At 40.2% G+C, this 17,681-nt stretch overlaps 1 protein-coding gene across 2 annotated transcripts; it reads right to left on the bottom strand.

The window, feature by feature from the left end:
* Positions 1–1,623: 1,623 nt before the first annotated feature.
* ak2 (adenylate kinase 2) lies at positions 1,624–14,643 on the bottom strand. 2 transcript variants are annotated; one of them, XR_011311736.1, is made up of 7 exons: positions 14,443–14,643; positions 11,920–12,045; positions 11,143–11,253; positions 9,854–9,948; positions 7,494–7,566; positions 2,391–5,915; positions 1,624–1,882 (listed from the first exon to the last, which is right to left on the bottom strand). XR_011311736.1 is itself a non-coding variant. In XM_069716742.1 (7 exons), the coding sequence occupies exons 1-7, from the start codon at positions 14,539–14,541 to the stop codon at positions 1,875–1,877; spliced, it is 732 nt and encodes a 243-aa protein (XP_069572843.1). In that variant the 5' UTR covers positions 14,542–14,643; the 3' UTR covers positions 1,624–1,874. The 2 variants fall into 2 exon arrangements, 1 of the variants encoding a protein (XP_069572843.1); XM_069716742.1 differs by having other exon boundaries at positions 5,696–5,915.
* Positions 14,644–17,681: the final 3,038 nt, after the last annotated feature.

Here is a 17,681-nt window from a genome sequence, read left to right on the forward strand (position 1 = left end):
AAAAAGGGTCATGTTTCAGTAATGACCAGACAGATCAGTAAAGATAATATTCATTATCTACAAATAATGTTTCCTGTTTGCACAATAAATATATCTAAAACATGATGCAATAGGAGGCCGGTGCTCAATTATAGTCATTTTATAATCAAATAAAGAGATAAAAAAACAAAAACATTTTCACAGTTGGAAGTGCAACTGTTTGTTGAACCTCAGTGACAGTGACCTCTGTAGAGGTTTAGCTGATTTCTACAGGATACAGCAGCTGTGGTTCACACTGAACCACAGCGGCAGTGAGGTTCTCCAACAACACGGGTTCAAACTCGACCCGTAACTGCAGCCGAATGACCAGAGCTTTGTTTTCATTCCCACTGAACTGCTTTGGGATTTGCAGAGGAAGAGCAGTAATGTCTAAATCAAACAATTAGAAGAAGGCTGATCCCGTCTGCAAACCTAAAACCTGTCCAGACATGTTCAAACTGTTGACTATCCCTTAAAATGCAACACATTTTCCCTTTTTCTGCACGCTTTATTTCACAACAGACAAGTTTAATATAAACTACGTAGATTAATATATGAACTGCATGTGGTACTATGGAGGAAAAGCAAACATCTTATATTGTTGCTGATATTCAAGTAAACAGGAAACATCCTAAACTTCTTAAATCCATTCAGATTTTAGCAAAATCTTACGAAAGAACTTAAAACGATTTAAAATCATCCGAGACAATTTAATTGAGTTCATTAATCTAATTAAATTGTAATTTAATTTAATAGTTGGGCGAGAGAGACATGTTGTCTCTTCCTAACTTTAAAATGCAGAAGTTATAATAACTTTAGGATTATTGGATGATCTTTGATTTGGAGATAAAAACTCCAAATGAGGCGCGACTAGATGGTCATGTGTGTGAATGTTTGAAGCAGCGAGTCCTGATTCCACTTTTAGCTGAATGTCATTCAAGTAAAGGTAAAAAAAAATGTCCCAAAAATCGTAACATAAAATGACAAGTATATTAAAATGCAGTTATGTCTGGGATACATCAGAAACCCCTGAGGACAATCAAATACCTTAAATTTTCTTGTGTTCCCCAAAGGATGAAAAATTTAAACAATGAAATAAAAACAAAATAACTTTTTAGTCCATTCAAGACTTGGAAAACTGCCAGTTCTTATTAAATGGAACCGCGTTTGCTGTTAGATGAAACATTTATTTTCAAGGATTTAAAGTAATTAATCACCAAAAAGCAACTGAGACGCTGAATAGTTATAGTTCCCTTATTTATCAGTTGATAATCTGATCTGACTTGTATAATATAAAGAACATTAAACTGACATGTTGCTAAAAGGATTTATACAGAAACCAAACTTTATTTACCATTTTTGGTCTAAAACAAAAGTAAATCCAACATGTGATGTATTAAACATCCCTCTTATTGGTCGTCCGTTCTCCAAACTTCAAACAATCTCTGCATTCGTCTCAATTATTTTACAGTAAAAGACCGAAATCATGAAAGTAGATATCATTTTCAAAAGGTTAAATCTCTAATATGCATCTATAAAAACGAATTTAACCTTGAGGACTTCACTCGGAGAGCCGGGAGACCAAAAAAGAAGCACAAAATGTGATGATTGTAGAAAAGCACAAGGTTTATTCAAAGGGGAAACGCGACAACAAGATGGCTTCGTTCCCTCCTGTCATGATGTAGTGGGAATAGAAATGTGCTGACGGCAGGAGCCCGACAGCAACGTCAAAATTAACCTTAACGTGTGAAGTCTAAGGAATCCCCTCCCCTCCCTCCCCCTCCATTTGTCCAACCCACCCGAGCTCTTCGCCAGCTCCGATCCTTCGCCTCGGTGGGAATGGAGCCGCTCACGGTTCAACCAGCTGGAAGACAAGTGGGGAGAGGGACAGAAAAGTTCTGCGTGAATTACAGAGAGAAAAAAAAAACCCACAACAAGCAGCGACTCTTTTTTTGGGGCATTTAAATGCAACGGACAAAGAAAAAAACAGCATTAAAAAAAAAAAAAAAAAAAAAAACCTACATTTCAGTCCCATTCTGACAGCAGCTTTAAAATGTGCACGTTCGAATGCCGTTTTCATTTAAAGTGAACAAAACAAACAGCGAGGCTTTCAAACGCCTAACGTTTACATTCACAGCCTTTCAAAACAAGACAAATAAAGGGCATCGCTGAGCAGAGTATAGAATATTAAAAGGTAAATTTAGCATGAAATGGTCTCGTTGAGTTGAATAAAAAGATTGAAATCTGCCTCTTGGGACTGCTGAACATCTGCTTCTGTTTTTCATCCCAGCAGCCCCGCGAGAGAATAAAAACGACATCAGTATTCGAGGGAAAGAGCAGGTAACACAGTCTGCATGCAAGAGGTTTTTCACCGAACGCCAGGTGACTGCAGAGCAGCGAGGAGCCCGATGGGTCAAAGGAGGAGCAGAGGAGTCGAGGGCGAATCCCCAAAAGACGGGAAGATCCAGAGGCAGAGACAGATGTGTCGGTCAGAGAAGGAAAACAGAGAAGACGGTGAAAGTGTCCTCTTTGGAAAAACTCCCGCTGCGCCGCTAAGCATCAAACATCAAATCTGTGTTTAGAACAAAACAACAAAAAAAAAAAAAAAACAGTCATCAGAACAAAAAGAAGGTAATAAATCGCTCTCAGTTCGCAGGCCTTCTTTGATTCTCCTTGTTTTTTCTGCTTTTAAAGACTAACGTGTTGATTACAACAACAAAAAAAACATTATGAGCTGTAGAAACAAAAACTTGAATTCAAAACAGATCCTACAAGTATTTTATCTAAAGATTTGAGCATTTTTCAGTTTCCCTCTCTGACCCATCTGACTTCACAGACCCGGCAAACCCCGTCATACACCCGCAAGTCCACTAGAGGACAGGCATGGGTCATGATTGATTATTTCTTTATTTTTCCCGCCGCCCTCGTTGTAATGCGTTACTCCCCTCAGAAGGTGGCGGTAATTCACCTTAAAGCTGTCGTTAAACAACGCAAGTGAAAAAATAAATAAATTGGACTCTGGAGCTTCGCAGGTAAAACCTCTCGCACCTGTCGTCACATTGTCCTTCAAATGTTATCATAAAAACAACTAATTAAAGCTGCTTCAAGTGTCCTCTTCATCCTTTCCGTGACTCAAAGTTTGTCATATTCAGCAAACAGAAGCAACGCAATACAACGGTAGGGAATTCATGAACAATAACATTATGAATATAAAAGAGACACGAGTGTATCAGTGCACATCAGCTCTCCCTCCTGCAAACATTTCAACTTGTCAGAAACCGTTCGGTCTGATCAAGTTCCAGAGAAACCAGAAATCACACAAATGCCAAGCAGCAAAACGACAAAACATGTTGCAACCGAACCTGGTAAAAACACCAGAGACGGTGTTCAGCTCACGTCACACCTTCTTAAAGTTTTCTGCTACTTCAGCAAAAAAAAAAAAAAAAAAAAAAAAAACCCTGGTGAAGTCTTGTTTCACATTGAAGTGCGTATTGATTTAACATTTAACCATATTAATCAAATACTGCATCAATTTTCAATCAGTGTAGCCTTTCTAACGTCCGAAAGGTCATCCGAGCCCAGAAGAGTGAGAGCAGAGCAGGAGGAGGCAGATAATTATAGAAATGGGAAATAAAGGGAAGGACACAAAAAAAAAAGAAAAGAAAAGAAAAGAAAAGGGGGGCAAGTGACGGACACAGTACTCCGTCGCAGCGTTTGAGCCTCCGGATCCGTCACTTCTGTGGTGATTGAAGCATCAGCAGCAGTGAAACATCACTGCTGCAGTACAAGTTGCATCCTGTACTGCAGGATACAACTTGAGCGGTTTGTTCTTAAGCCTTGTTTATATTCTGGCAAACTGACAGCCTTAAAAAAAAAAAAAAAAGAGCTGAATAAGCTTAAAGCACTTCCTGTTTGTAGTGTAATCACACACACACGATACTGAAGAAAACTGAAAACGTGATGATTCTCAGGCAACTTTTGAATTATAAGGAGCATCTTTTTTTTTCCTATTACGTCCATGTGAAGTTTAAAGGTCCCGTATTTTATACATTCGTATTTTAATGTCTTTCTTTGTTAGAAATCAGGTCTCGGAGTCGAAATGCTCCGTTTAGGAAAACTGCACGCAGACCGTATTCAGCAACTCTGCAGTTCAGACCACTGTAAGGTTGTGATGTCACAAACTCGCACTCGTTACCTATGTCTGTCCACAGCACGGCCCACTGTCAAAACTTCAATTTTAGCTGTCATTCAGTCGCCGAGCTAGCGTGCTACAAAGCCAAAGAAAGCCTGTGGTTGGCCTGGGCGTCAGCCAATCAGAAGAGAGGGTCATTATATTAATGCCTCTTAAAGGCACAGACACCAAACAGTCTGTTCTTGGTAGAGTTCCAGACAGAAGCTGAAGAGAGGAGATGGAAAACTATACCGAGGTGGTTTTTGGTACTTAAAGCCACTAAAATATCTACTTATGGAGATAACAACTGCAAATAAAACACTGGAAAAGGGACCTTTAGGTCCAACTAAATATAAAAATGCATTGGTTACGTCTGTGTGTTCAGACTTGACTGAGTTATGACTCGGATGAAGTGCACATGTTGACGGTTTTTTTTTAAGTACCTTAATTGCGTCCTCAAGCTGTGAGTCACAGCCGGCGGGGCAATCTACGGTCGTACTGCAATAACTGACCTGTTTTCAGAACACCTGAGCCTTTCACAACAAACATAACCTCCGCCTCACATCTCCACCCGAGGCCCCCGCCGGAGAGGAACACTTCAGTTTGAAGACCCCCGATTCAAGAGATGATCAAAACTCTCACATAGTCCACATATGTCGTTAATTAAAAAAAGGCAAGTGACATCTTGGATTTCACTTTCACTAATTAGCTGTTCATCAGTCACGACATTTTCTTTCTTTCTTGCTAACTTCTCATCATCATGGACTTTTCTTTCAAAAGTGGCCGCTGCAGTTTTAAAGCATCTCATTAAGGAGCTTTGTTTTGCTGCTGCACATTAAAATCAAAGTGAGAGAGCAGCTTGAGATGATTGGCAGGTTTTTTTGTCTCTAATTTTATGCCTGCGTCTCACATTCAGGGAAGTAAAGCAGGCGCACGTAATAGCTGAATAGAAAAAAAAAACCCAAAGATGGGTTCTACTGGAGGAAGAAAAAAGGGCAAAGTCATTGATTAAACAAGAGCGAACCTGTCCAGCAAACATGATGCAACAAATGTCAGTATTTGTTTAAAACACCTTGTGGTGAAACGTTCACGGCACTCTGCTAAAGGTCAAAACCTTAAATCTCACTTGTCTGCAGTGAAAGGCAGGAGGAGCAGCAGCACGGCGCTAATCGATCGCTTCTATTTTGGGATTCTTCTCTTTCACGCTCGATTATGTGACGAAGAGAAACCAAAAAAAGCACCCCATGATTTTAAAATCCTCTCTGCTGCTCCGACAGCGACGCCGCCGCTGCAACATTGTGATTTTCCGCCGCACCGAGTCTCCATCCTCCACGTTTACACTTCCCAAAGTTACATTCGGTTGACACTCTGACACTCGATCAACTCTTGTATAATCTCCACCACTGAGGGGGTAAAAAAAAAAAAAAAAAAAAAAAAAAAGGAGCCAGTTGAAAAAGGGAGACGGGAGGGAAGAGTAAGTTTAAATGAAGAACACTTGGTCTTTACAGGCGGTGGCGCGGGCGGGGACGTCGGTGGCGGCGGAGAAGGCGGCTACGATGGAGGCGAAGACGACGTTGGGGCTCTTGGCGGCGTCGACGGCGGCGTGGAGGCCCCTGGCGCTGTAGTACTGCACTAGAGGGACCGTCTGCCGGTGGTAGGCGTCCAGGCGCGAGTGCAGCGTCGTTTCGTTGTCGTCGCTGCGGCGCATCAGCGGCTCGCCGGTCAACTGAGAGCAAGACGGGGAGGAGACAAGCAGAAGGCGGGTGCAGAGAAGGACAAGTTAGAAAAGACGGTAAAAGTACCTTTGGTAAAATGCCGCTCGTTGAATTTATGGATCAGAGAATTTCAGAAAGCATTTCTGCAGTAATTTGATCTTTTTTTTTTTCAAATATCGTGGAGTTTTGTTCATAGCGTGTTTAAAGTTTAGTTTGCATTCATCAAAAGCTAATATTTCCCACGAAGCATTTTTCTGTGTCGTGTTATCTAACTTCCTGAGTGGTTTCATCTCCTTCCTGCTCGAGATCTGCTTTTTCCTGACGAAGGCAAAATAAACATTTCAAGAGCTTTGGCTGCAAAGCGATGACTTCAAAGAGAGGAGATGGCGGAACAGCCAGATGTTTGTAAAACTACTATTGACTTAATAAAATGTGTGTGAGCGAGTCCTACACAGCAAACACCAAGAAGCATGCTGCCTTCATCACCGCTCGGCTGCAGCCCAGAGGAGGAGAATCTTATAGTCGAGGAAATTCAATCATTTCGTTCTCATTTAAGAAGAAATATTTTTGTTCAGTTTGTTGTTTAAGCAGCTAAAAAAAAAAAAGTTTCGTGCTAAAAATACAAAACTATTTAAGCTTGTTTTATCTTCAAACTAACTTCCGCATCTGGGCAGCTTCCACATGAGTTTCTCTTCACACCTCAGAGGCCACTTGTGATGATGTGATTTGTCTCCACAAAGCAAAAGGAAGGTTTGTGGTTTACAGTGAGCTGCTTCTTTATTTACAACTAGCCAAACCTCAGTAGTGGAAGCATCGCTTTATAAAGTCAGTTGGTAGACGAGTCTCTAAACGTGGTGTTTTAACTGATTCAAAACATGACATGTGCTCTTTTATTTAATAACCGTGCAAGAATTTTCTTTAATCTTTAAAATACTGATTTTTATTTCATTGCAATGTAATCAGAGTATTTCATTTTGTATATTTGTAATGCCCTAAAAATAAAAATGGCAGTTTTTTTTGGACTTGGGCCAGCTGTTGAGCCTTTCAGGAAGGCTCTTGTGTACCACCAGTGGTACCTGAACCACAGTTTGAGAATCACTACATCAGTTGATCGACAGAAGATAAATCACCAACAACCGTATTTTGATACTTCATCATTTAATTAATAGAAAAAAAAATGCTAAAATTCTCTGATTGCAGCTTCTTAAATGTGAATATTTGTGTTTCCTTTAGTTCTCCATCATAATAAAGTGAACATATTTTGGTGGTGGACTGTTGGTCAGAACAAAACAAGACATTTTGATCGACATTTTCTCACAATTTAAAGACCAAACAACTGATTGATGATGAAAATATTCATTGGTTGCAGATACAGCTGCAAAATCCACACCTCAGCTGTGTCACATTTTAAGATACAATCTCTAGTTTCTTTAAGTACTTTTTTTTGCCATGACTTTGCTTTGATGCATTGGAGCACTTTTGTCTAAAAGCGGTTCATGGTCACCAATTTCCAGGCGGGCAGTCGTTTCAGGTGGGAGGCAGTTTATCCAGAAGTGGTTTCTAAGTGGGTTGATAGTGAAACGACTTACGTCATCCTTCATGGGCTCTTTGGGGGGGTTGAACTCCTCGTGGTAGGAGCGGCCACTTGGCTGATGAATTAGTCTGTAGAGAGAGAGGGGGGGGGGTAAACGGAGGGAAGACGGTGTGAGGAAGCAGAGGACAGGACAAGGGCGGAAAATAAATCAGAGTGAGAGCGGAGGAGGAGGAGGAGGACAGATGAGGGTTTGACAGCCGCAGATTGTGACTCACTGACTACTTAACTGTCCTTTTCACATCCCACATGATGCCCTTGTCCTACTTGGGCTTGAAAAGGCAGCAGCCAGCCTCCTCCTTCTCCTCCTCCTTTTCCTCCTCCTTCTCCTTCTCCTCCTCTTCCTCCTCACAAAGGACCCCCGCAGAATGAGAGATGGCTCTTTGTAAACTAACTGTCGCACAGCCTTCCTCTAACTGCGGCGCGCGGACAATGCAGGAGTTGATAAAAGCGAAGAAAGAGGACATCGATTCAAAGATTTCACAACAAACATTTTCGAACGAAGGTCTCGGAGAAGCGTTACATGTGGGTCAGCTTCAAATCCAAGTACAACATGTCGTGTTAAATGTTTTGAAATTGGGTTTTGTGAAACATTCCTTGAGGCGGTGCGGAGGCAGACAAGCTGGAGAGATGGAAGCGCACCAAAAACACAACAAGCACCAAACAAGGACGAGAAACTTTGTGTTCAGCTCTCTCTCTGTGCTTCAACATTCACGGCTTACATAAACTAATATCAGGTCAGACCAGAAAGAAAGACGCACCGAGACGTTTACTGGAGATCTCTCATAATGGGAGGGGACTCTTGAACCGCATCGACTCGACTCTCCTCGCTTTTGGCATCAGGTACTTTGCTGGGTTTGGTTTCCCACTGCAGATAGTCCCTCCCGCCTTAAGGTGGCAGTGTTACTATAGCAAAACCACCATGACATCATTTTCACTTCTACAATAAAACATTCAACAGTCTCAAACTGCTAATAAACGTGGTGGAACCATAGACCGGATGCAAAAGTGCACGTAGCTTCCCGGTCTGAAAAATGAGGCCGATGCTGAAGCGCCTTGAGCTGCGCCGACGGCCGCTAGAGGTCGGCTCCAAAAAGCCTCCGGCTCCGTAGACTCCCATTCAACTTCTCTCAGAAAATTGGAAGTCTATAGGCCGTCTCGTGTGGATCCTGAACATGAGGTCACTTTTTTTTAAGCACCATACATACAAGAGATGTCACGAGAACCAAATCCATGCCAAAGTTCAGAAAATTATTTCATGCTGAGGAAATAAAAATAAAAATCTGATTTCTGGCACTTTTACTTAGTTCTGATGTCATGTTTCCTGTTCTGCCAGAAACTGGAGGCACAGCAACATTTCTAAAAGGTGATCGACGGCTGATTGACAAAATCACCTGAACCCTGCTTCAATGGTAGAAAACAGAAGTCTCACCTTTTGTACAAAGGGAGTTAACATGATTAATGCCACTAATCTGCTTCCGCTGATTGATTAAACAAAAATACTGAAGAATTTATTGTACGTCTCGTACAAATTTTCGTGTCTCTTAAAGTTTCTAAACCCTCAAACTTTCTGATTGTTGCCAGCTTTACGTGAAAATATGACCGATGTTTGATGTGCTTTTCTTTTATTTCATTGAGTGAATGAAGAGTATTTAGAGCGTCTCCCTGAAATCAGCCTCCTGCTGTGTCTGAGTGAGAATGATGAGATAGGACTCAACTGAAAGAGTCAAAAACCTTCAACTGAAATTGTCTGCAAGGCTGATGGAAGCTGCCGAGTCAGCCGAAAACTCTGTGGGTTCACCCCTCGTACATAAAAGTAGTCGAGTGCAAACACTGATAAATAGCTGCTTTGAGCGCCACGACTGAACACAAGCTTGCTTCCAATATCAAACACAGTTTTGTCCCGTTGGTGCTTCATAGAAAAAGTGTCATTCAGTAGTTTAACAGAACAACCAGGCGCCGAGCAGCTTTGATATTTCAGCGCATTTCATCGGGGACGGACACGCCGACTTCTTTAAGGATTCAATCCGCGACCTTCCCGCTGCAGGACGCTCAAACTCCTCCAGGCCGCCCCTCTCTGGTAATCACATGCTTTCACGCTCCACTTCTCTCCAACATTATCTCACTGTCCCAGACTCTTGTGTCCATTCGAATCAATCTACCTCCCCGGGTGGATTTAACACGCCGACAGAATGAGGAGCCCCTCGGTCGAAAGAAAAAAAAAAAAAAAAAAAAAAAGCACCAACTCGGCAAATCGTTAAGCGCCGCAGTCTGCTGGCTACCTGCCTGGGAAATAAAACAGATTGAATCCTTTTCTCTGGTGCTAAATAATTAATTCTCTCCGACGTCGCCTCCTACCTGCCACAGATCCGGCGGACCAGCAGGGAGTCATCGACGGCGAACTCGATCACAGAGTCCAGCTTCTCATGTCTCTTGTCCAACAAGTCGTCCAGCTGGAGGAGACAGGAAGTCAAACATGTGGAAAGACTAATATTCATTTACCAGCCCAAATCTACAGTACGCTTCCATTCGAAAAGGGTTGTCATATGCTATGTGCAAAATTATGTTTTAATAAAACCTGACAAACAACCTTGAATGGTTTTAAGTTTTGGGAAACACAGTTAATCCTATCATTGCAGAGAATTAATAGAAAAGACCGATACCAAGCTCGTGTAGTAAGCAGAGCTCCACAATTAATCGTATTCAAATCGCAATCTTGATTCCTTCCCGCCTCACGATTTTATTTCTAAATGCCAACAATTCTGACAAACTTTCATTCCAGACTTTAGTTGTATCAAAGCTCATTGATTCTTGCGTTACACCATAAATAATAAACCCAGCGATAGACAGAAAAAAAAGAAAACAGAAGAATACTTGTTTAAAGGTCATGTAATAAAATAAGACAGAGATTTGATTGTTTTTATGTTCAGGATCAGATTCATGAAGCTGCTGCATTGAAGCTAAAACATGAGCGTTTCCTTTCTGTAGTCCAAAGTTGAAGTGCTGATTTCTGCCTGCTCGCTGAGAATCGCATGCAACTCGCAGAACATGACACAACTACAATGACAGCTACTAGATACTGTAATGAATTGGCAAAGTAGTCAGTCCACTGTTTCAGTAGTTTTTTGGCAGGTTCATCAGTGGTGATAAATTGTGCTGATAAAACCATTTGATTCCTGTCAAACTTGGATTGTAAGTGTCATCACTGAGTGGTAAGAGGTGCATGTATTTTTCAACAGAACTGATTGTAGACGCCAAACAATGCGTCGCCTGTTATTTCAGCTTAGGTCCATATAAAATGCATGAAATTCACACTGTCGAGACAAAACGGACTAAAATATGAGGTACTTCTGGCAGAGTGAATGTTATTCTTGGCCGAACTCTGCATAACACCGGTCCAGTAAGGTATATGAATGCACTAAACCTTTATACTGAAAAAAAAAAGTTGAGAGAGAATTGTGACAAAATGAATCCAGGACTTAGTTTAGCATAAAAACAGAAATCAGGAAACAACCTGACTGAGTTCAAAAATACACCTATCAGCACCTCTAGAGCTCATTAATATATAACTTCTTTGTTTAATCGGTACACAAACTTTTTTTTTTTTTTTTTTTTAAACAGTAAGTAAAGTCACATTAAATCCTCACCATCTCTGCCTGTTTGACCGTCCGGGGGAAACCGTCCAGCAGGAAGCCGTTCCTGCAGGGAGGCGTGTCCAGGTTCTTCTCGATGAGCTCCACGACCATCTCATCGCTGACCTGCAAGAAACACGAGAAGCATCTCATCCATCTATTGTAATCTGCTGCATCCTGCACCAACACCGCCGTATGACCTGACCTGCAGGACACACAGTTCCCTTCGTGACAATGAAAAAAAGAGTCGTTTTAATGCAAAGACAGCATGTAATATGAGCAAAGAGAGACAGCCAAAAACAGATGGGGGACAAAAATCTTGAGTCACAAAGAGCTTAAGAGGAAATCACAACCAGAACTCGGTCACACGCTGAAAGGGATGAAGACAAAGAGCTATACAACATCTGCATGAAGGAAGAGCCGCAGAGAAGAAACACGAACACAGAACTAACTGTTACAGGGTAGAAACACCAAAAGTGCAAAAAAGGCAACATGTTTCTGAGACGTGGGTTTTAATTTAGTCATAAACGTGAAGCTGGACTACGACTCCACAGAGTCACAAGCATAAGCACAGAGTTTATAGTCTATTAGGTACAAAAAGCTACTAATACAACAGCAATGACACAAATTCAACGTTTGTCCATATGTGTGAGCGCTAACTTCAAGTACCAGAAGTTTGTCTTTCTGCCTCGTGTAAATGTCATTTGAAGACCAATCAAACACACACACACACACACACACACACACACACACACACACACACACACACACACACACACACACACACGTTACCAGTTTGCCAGAATCCATCGTCTTCTTCAGCCTCTTGCCGAGCTCGGAGCCTGAAGCCACCATGGCCCTCAGCATGTCTCCGGTGGCCAGGTGGCAAACACAGTACTTCTCTGCTAGCCGTGGGGCCTGCAGGGGAGACGAAGAGATCATTCATGTTATACAAAAATAATAAAACAAAAGTCCTCATTAATAAACCTTCACTGCCAAACGAAGGAAAAGTTTGGTTTGGCATGAAAGCTGAGTCAGCTGAGATTCACCAGTTTGATCTCCCTGGTTACGGCGACTGAATTTCAAACATCTGTTATTTGTAAACTGCCCGTCCAGCGTGTTAAACTGACTTGTATACAAGTCAGCTAAATATTTAGAACAACTTCTGTCTACGAGGCCAACTAATAAGGGGGAAGCTCACTTTTTCAGCTACTTTGGGGATTTCTTGAGTTGTTTGGTTTTTTTACACCATATGAAAGGAAGCGACATGCAACAGAACTACAGCTGCAGCTAATTATTTTCATACCTGATTAATCTACCAATTATTTGTTTATTTTCTGACATTTCTGCTTGGAAAAAAAACAAATATTCACAGAAAATAACTAAATGTGTTGAGTCGAAATACAAGAATCCACACATCAACAGAGAAAGTGATTGCATGAAAACAGAAAACTCGAAAAGACGAAATTACAACACGAGTTCCAGAAACCAGAGTGTGAAATCAACTCCAGAGGTCATTTTTTTTAAATTTTGGTCTGTCTTCACCGACATCCGGGTTTTCTGGTTTCTACAAAGCCGCAACACAAATTATTCTGAATTATGCGAGCTGGACTCTTTTAAGCAGCCGATGACTACGATCTCACTGTCCGACAGCTCTGCGCTCGGACCGTCCTTCGTGGATTTTTCATATTGTTCATAGAGCAGCTGATAAACCTGAAGCACTGGTCTGACTGGAGGAGATCCTGTTTAACATCCAGCTGGGTTTACATCACATTTCTATAAGAGCTTAGCTGAGGTAGCTGTGATGGGCAGTTAATTTGTACTACGATCATTATAATATGCACCGTCTGATTAAACAAAGCTCATTGTGAAAGTATAATAGCTGAGGTCAGACATGTCCAAAGTCTGGCCCGGGGTCCAATCACGGCCCAAAGGCCAGCTTTTATACGGCCCGCAGCTTCCGCCTTTAAATGATTTTGTTATGTTAGCACTATAAAACAAAAGATTACCTTTGGAATGATGTGTGAAAGACCAGAGAAAGTTTCATAATGTTTTGAACTTAAATGTTAACAAACATTTCACTACAATAAATCATGTTCAAAATAGCTCACCTCTGGCCAAATCTGTCCTTCATCATTAACACAGTTGCTTTATTGAATTTTATTCTATTTTATTTGTGTACAGTGTGCATTTTTTTTATATTTATACTTTTACTACCTCCATTTTTATTCTGTAATTTTCATTGCTTTTGGTATCTTCCATTCTGCTGTAACGTAAAAAAAATAAAATAATAATAATAATTAAAAAAAAGCCCCCTTATGGGATCAATAAAGTTTATATATCTCTGTCTGTCTAATTTATTTATTTTTTGATAATTGTTGCATCATTGCAAATATAATTGTTATAGAACAATGTAATTGAATGCAACTTTTATGGCTCAAAAAGTGTCAGGAGGGACCGCTGGGCCCCTCCAACATTTTCACATGATCAAGTCTGGCCCTCTTTGATAAAAGTTTGGACACATCTGGTTTAGATGCTGTAAAAAAAAAAAACAACAACAACATGTGGGCCAAAAAGATAAATAGATGCAGATAATGGTTTTTTTTTTTTAAATATTGATATTCTTCTTGTTTACTTGATCGAGTGCCACTAAAGCCTGTAAAGGTTTGTCACGTTTTGTGAGAACTAGAATCTAAAACCCAAAGATATTCAGTTTATAATTATACAAAACAGGCTTGCAATGATTACTTTCACCATCAATTCATTGAGCAATTGTTGGACATTTCAAGGAAAACTACAATTCAAAATTCGCTCTGAACTATTCAGTTTTTCTTCGACTATTCTGTAATCTTTGATCAGCAATTGTCAATCGATTAATCGAATTTATTATCCAAATATTTACAATAAATAAATGACGAGAGTGACGCTGCGGATAACCTTTGACTTTCAAATGTATAATGCAGCTGGCACGGTTAAAAATAAAAAAAATATAAGAGATAAAAGAGGTTTAAGTCGTAACTTCAACGTAAAACTATGAAACATCTGTTGCATGATTATTTCACTGCATCTCAAACATGAATGATGTTATAACAGGAGTATACTGCAGAATAACACTGATGAACAGATAGAAGAAGATTTAAATTAATACGTATATTGGGAGATAAACAGACTGACAGCGTATATAATGACAGCCGGGAGCGGACAGGATAAACCCAGGTAGGCTAACGTTAGCATTAGCTTTAACTAATACCGGCCATGCGCTTTGCAGTCGTGTTCTTACAGCTAACCGAGCTAGCCGTTAGCTCGCCGGCTCACCTGAGTGCCCTTCCCGGCTCCGGGAGGTCCGAGCAAGATGGCACGGATGCCGTCCTGTACATCGGCTATCGCCTCCTTCAGTTGCGCGCTGGGGGCCATGTCAGGACCGGGAGAGCACCGGCGCGGAAACTTTTACTGAAAGTCTTTCGCCGTCGTCCTGGTGACACTTCAGCCGAGTCGGCCAGGAGAGGAAGCGCGACGACGCTTTAACCCCGCCTCCTCAATGAATAATACGGATTTTGATTGGCTCTCAGACTGGTCTGTCAGTACATGCGCGTTGATTGGATTAAATTGGTGAAACGCCTCGTTTTGTAATTTCCGCAAAAATGCTTCTATTTTTTTTAATTTTATTTTTTTATTGTTGCTCATAGCTAAATTTACCAAAGTGAACACCAGAGTAATTTTTTACATTGTTAGTTTTTTTATTTACTTATTTTTGTTGTATTTTTGGTAAAATATTAAAAACATCCTTATATTATATTATATTATATTATATTATATTATATTATATTATATTACATTATATTATATTATATTATATTACATTATATTACATTATATTATATTATATTATATTATATTATATTGTATTATATTATATTATATTACATTACATTATATTAATTGACAGTACGGACTCTGTAAAGATTCTCTAAAAATCTTGCCACACAGCTCATTTGTCTGTGACGCTGGTGAAGAACATAATTAATTTTAATTAATTTAATTTAATTTAAATAAATGCTTTCAGCACAAATTAATGTTTTGTGTTTGGTGCCTGCAGGGAGAGGTTCCTCATCGGCCGACACCACATACTCTGAAGTCAAGATTTCTAAAACCCAGTCGTCCACAGAGCTGCCTGGTAGGTAATAGTAACATAAACAGGAAGGTGATCTGTGACCTCCAGTCAAGGTTGTTCATGAGACAAAGCCACCGGACGATGCTGTTGGTATTTTTTATGGAAATGTGCTCTTTGGTCAAACTAAATGTTTAAACAAAACAGCAGAACAGCAAAAGGTAACTGCATATAGTGAAGCTGGAAAAAGAAAATGCATATTTTGTGCAACAAAATGTATCAAAACTGCCTTAAACCTGTAGTACTATGGAAATGTGTTGTTTCCATACTAAAGGTTTATGGTGGCTATGATACCTTTTGTTGCACACAATATCTATTTGAAGGATTGGGAGGATAATTTCTCTGTAGCTTAAAAGTCATTTGAAGGTTGAAAGTTTATTAGTTATGTACTTGATACTGTCAGTCTAAGATTAAATAATGGATAATAATGATGACTTTGAGGTGTAGTAAAAGGGAAACTGTGAGCAAACATGCAGAAAAGTCAGGAGATTTCAGTGTTAAAAATTAGGAAGAGACTGATAATAAATGAAAAGAGAGAGAGAATACTTTTTGACTGGTGAATGTGTGACCACATCTTATTCGAAATATAATGTCGTTTTCAGAAGATAAAAATCAGGCCTGGCGACTTCAAATCTGTTTTATCCTTCTTTCCAATTTCTCCTGCTCGATTACAGTTACAATAACTGCTCAATAAAATAAAATAAATAAAAGAAAGCCAAAGACTGGGTGACAAAATGTTGTTTTTTTTCCACTGGAAAATGGAGTAAAGAAGAAGTCAAAGTTGATCAAAAACAATGAGGAAGTGACTATGAAGGAGTGTCTTGTACATAAAATCTTGAAGTCGTCCATTACTCGAGTGTCAAACCACATGTTTCCTGTTCTTCTGTGCCCTGTCCTGCCTCATGTTGGCTATGATGTTTAACTCCAAGTGTGATGTGTCCTATCAATAAAATGAAGTTACAGCAGTGACAGTCAAACATCTGCGGTACAAAAGTTCAAAAAGTTTTTAGTATTGCCAGATTATTATTATTTTCGAGTGGGATAACATGCTTTTTTCTTTTCTTTTGGGGTTTTTGAATGCAGCGATAATAAGAATATGTGTTTTGATGGAATCTGATGCAACAAAACTCTGTGGTCATGTTATTGTGCCTATAGGATGTGCATATTTACACACATATCTTAAAACCTTGTTTACCTTTCTGTCTCTGCTCAGCATGTTCCCAGCAAGCTGCGTCAAGCAGAAAGTCAACACAAATATTAACAGTGATTTCTTCCAGCTGACTGACTGAAGTGTTTGCTGTGATCTCTTTCAAGACAAGACAAGTGTGCAGTGTGATGAAGGCTGGGAGCAACATGGAGGACAGTGTTATTATTTCTCCATCAATAAATCACCTTGGGAAGATAGCAGACAGGATTGTGGACATAAAGGAGGAGACCTGGTGAAGATAGACAGCAGAGACGAGCAGGTAAGAAACACTGCAGGTTCTCACATCTTCCATCACATCCGTATGTTTCTTCATCTCAGCACAGAAAAGTTTTAATCAGCTCTTCCAACTCAGAAATTCCTGGCGAGACGACTGAGAGACCAAATGATGGACATTGAGGACAAGTTCTGGATCGGACTGACGGACTCAAAGGAAGAGGGCAGATGGTTGTGGGTGGGCGGTTCACCGCTGGACACAAGGTTTGACTGTTGTGAAAACATTTCAGTCCATTATATCAAAGTTATCCATTTTTATTGAACCCGTCTTTTCTTTTCTTCCTCTTGCAGTTTGACTTTCTGGACCAAAAGGGAGCCGGACAACTGGACTGGAGAAAATCCTGACGGAGAAGACTGTGTGAGGATGGGAGAGAAAGATGGATGTCGTGACCTGATGTGTTGGTTTGATAAATCCTGCAAAATACCTCACAGACGTATTTGTGAGAAAAGCACTATGTCCTTCTGAAATTCAGTTCAGTCTATAAAACTCAGTACAGGATAGAGAAGGTGGAGTGATGCTATTTTTATGAAGGTGAAGTTAAAACAATGTGAGGACTCACACATTTAAAGATGCCCTGCAGACATGTTGAGAGAAATCACAACGTGTCTCCTGCTTTGCTTCATGTGGTGTATTTAAGTGAACTGTTGTCATACTGAAGAAAGAGTCACAACAAAGGTCTCCTGCAACAAGTCAGCTCTGTGTTTGTGCCGTAAGATGATTTTCATGAACTCAAATTTGATGAATGAATGGGACTTTAAAATACAGCTTTGTGGAAGTATGTCAGGTAGGAATCACATGTACAGTAGCATAAGAAGGCTTCATGTTCTCATTACATGTGTTTAACCAGCGGATTCCCTGATGAAATATATTAAACAATTAAACTGTCTGGTTTCCTCTCTTTGTTT

The sequence above is a fragment of the Brachyistius frenatus genome, unplaced genomic scaffold, assembly GCF_029030835.1.
Source record: "Brachyistius frenatus isolate BFR_SWC_R1_liver_20210118 unplaced genomic scaffold, ASM2903083v1 Contig_162, whole genome shotgun sequence".
In the NCBI taxonomy this organism is placed as follows: Eukaryota; Metazoa; Chordata; class Actinopteri; family Embiotocidae; genus Brachyistius; species Brachyistius frenatus.

What these genes read in the sequence shown, in the direction of transcription:
- ak2 (XM_069716742.1), bottom strand. Translation starts at nt 14,541, where the DNA reads ATGGCCCCCAGCGCGCAACTGAAGGAGGCGATAGCCGATGTACAGGAC. An exon ending in CGGTCAAACAGGCAGAGATG is followed by an intron (nt 9,949 to 11,142) that starts GTGAGGATTTAA and finishes TGTCTCCTCCAG; the next exon opens with CTGGACGACTTGTTGGACAA. An exon ending in AAGAGCCCATGAAGGATGAC is followed by an intron (nt 5,916 to 7,493) that starts GTAAGTCGTTTC and finishes TCTTGCTCTCAG; the next exon opens with TTGACCGGCGAGCCGCTGAT.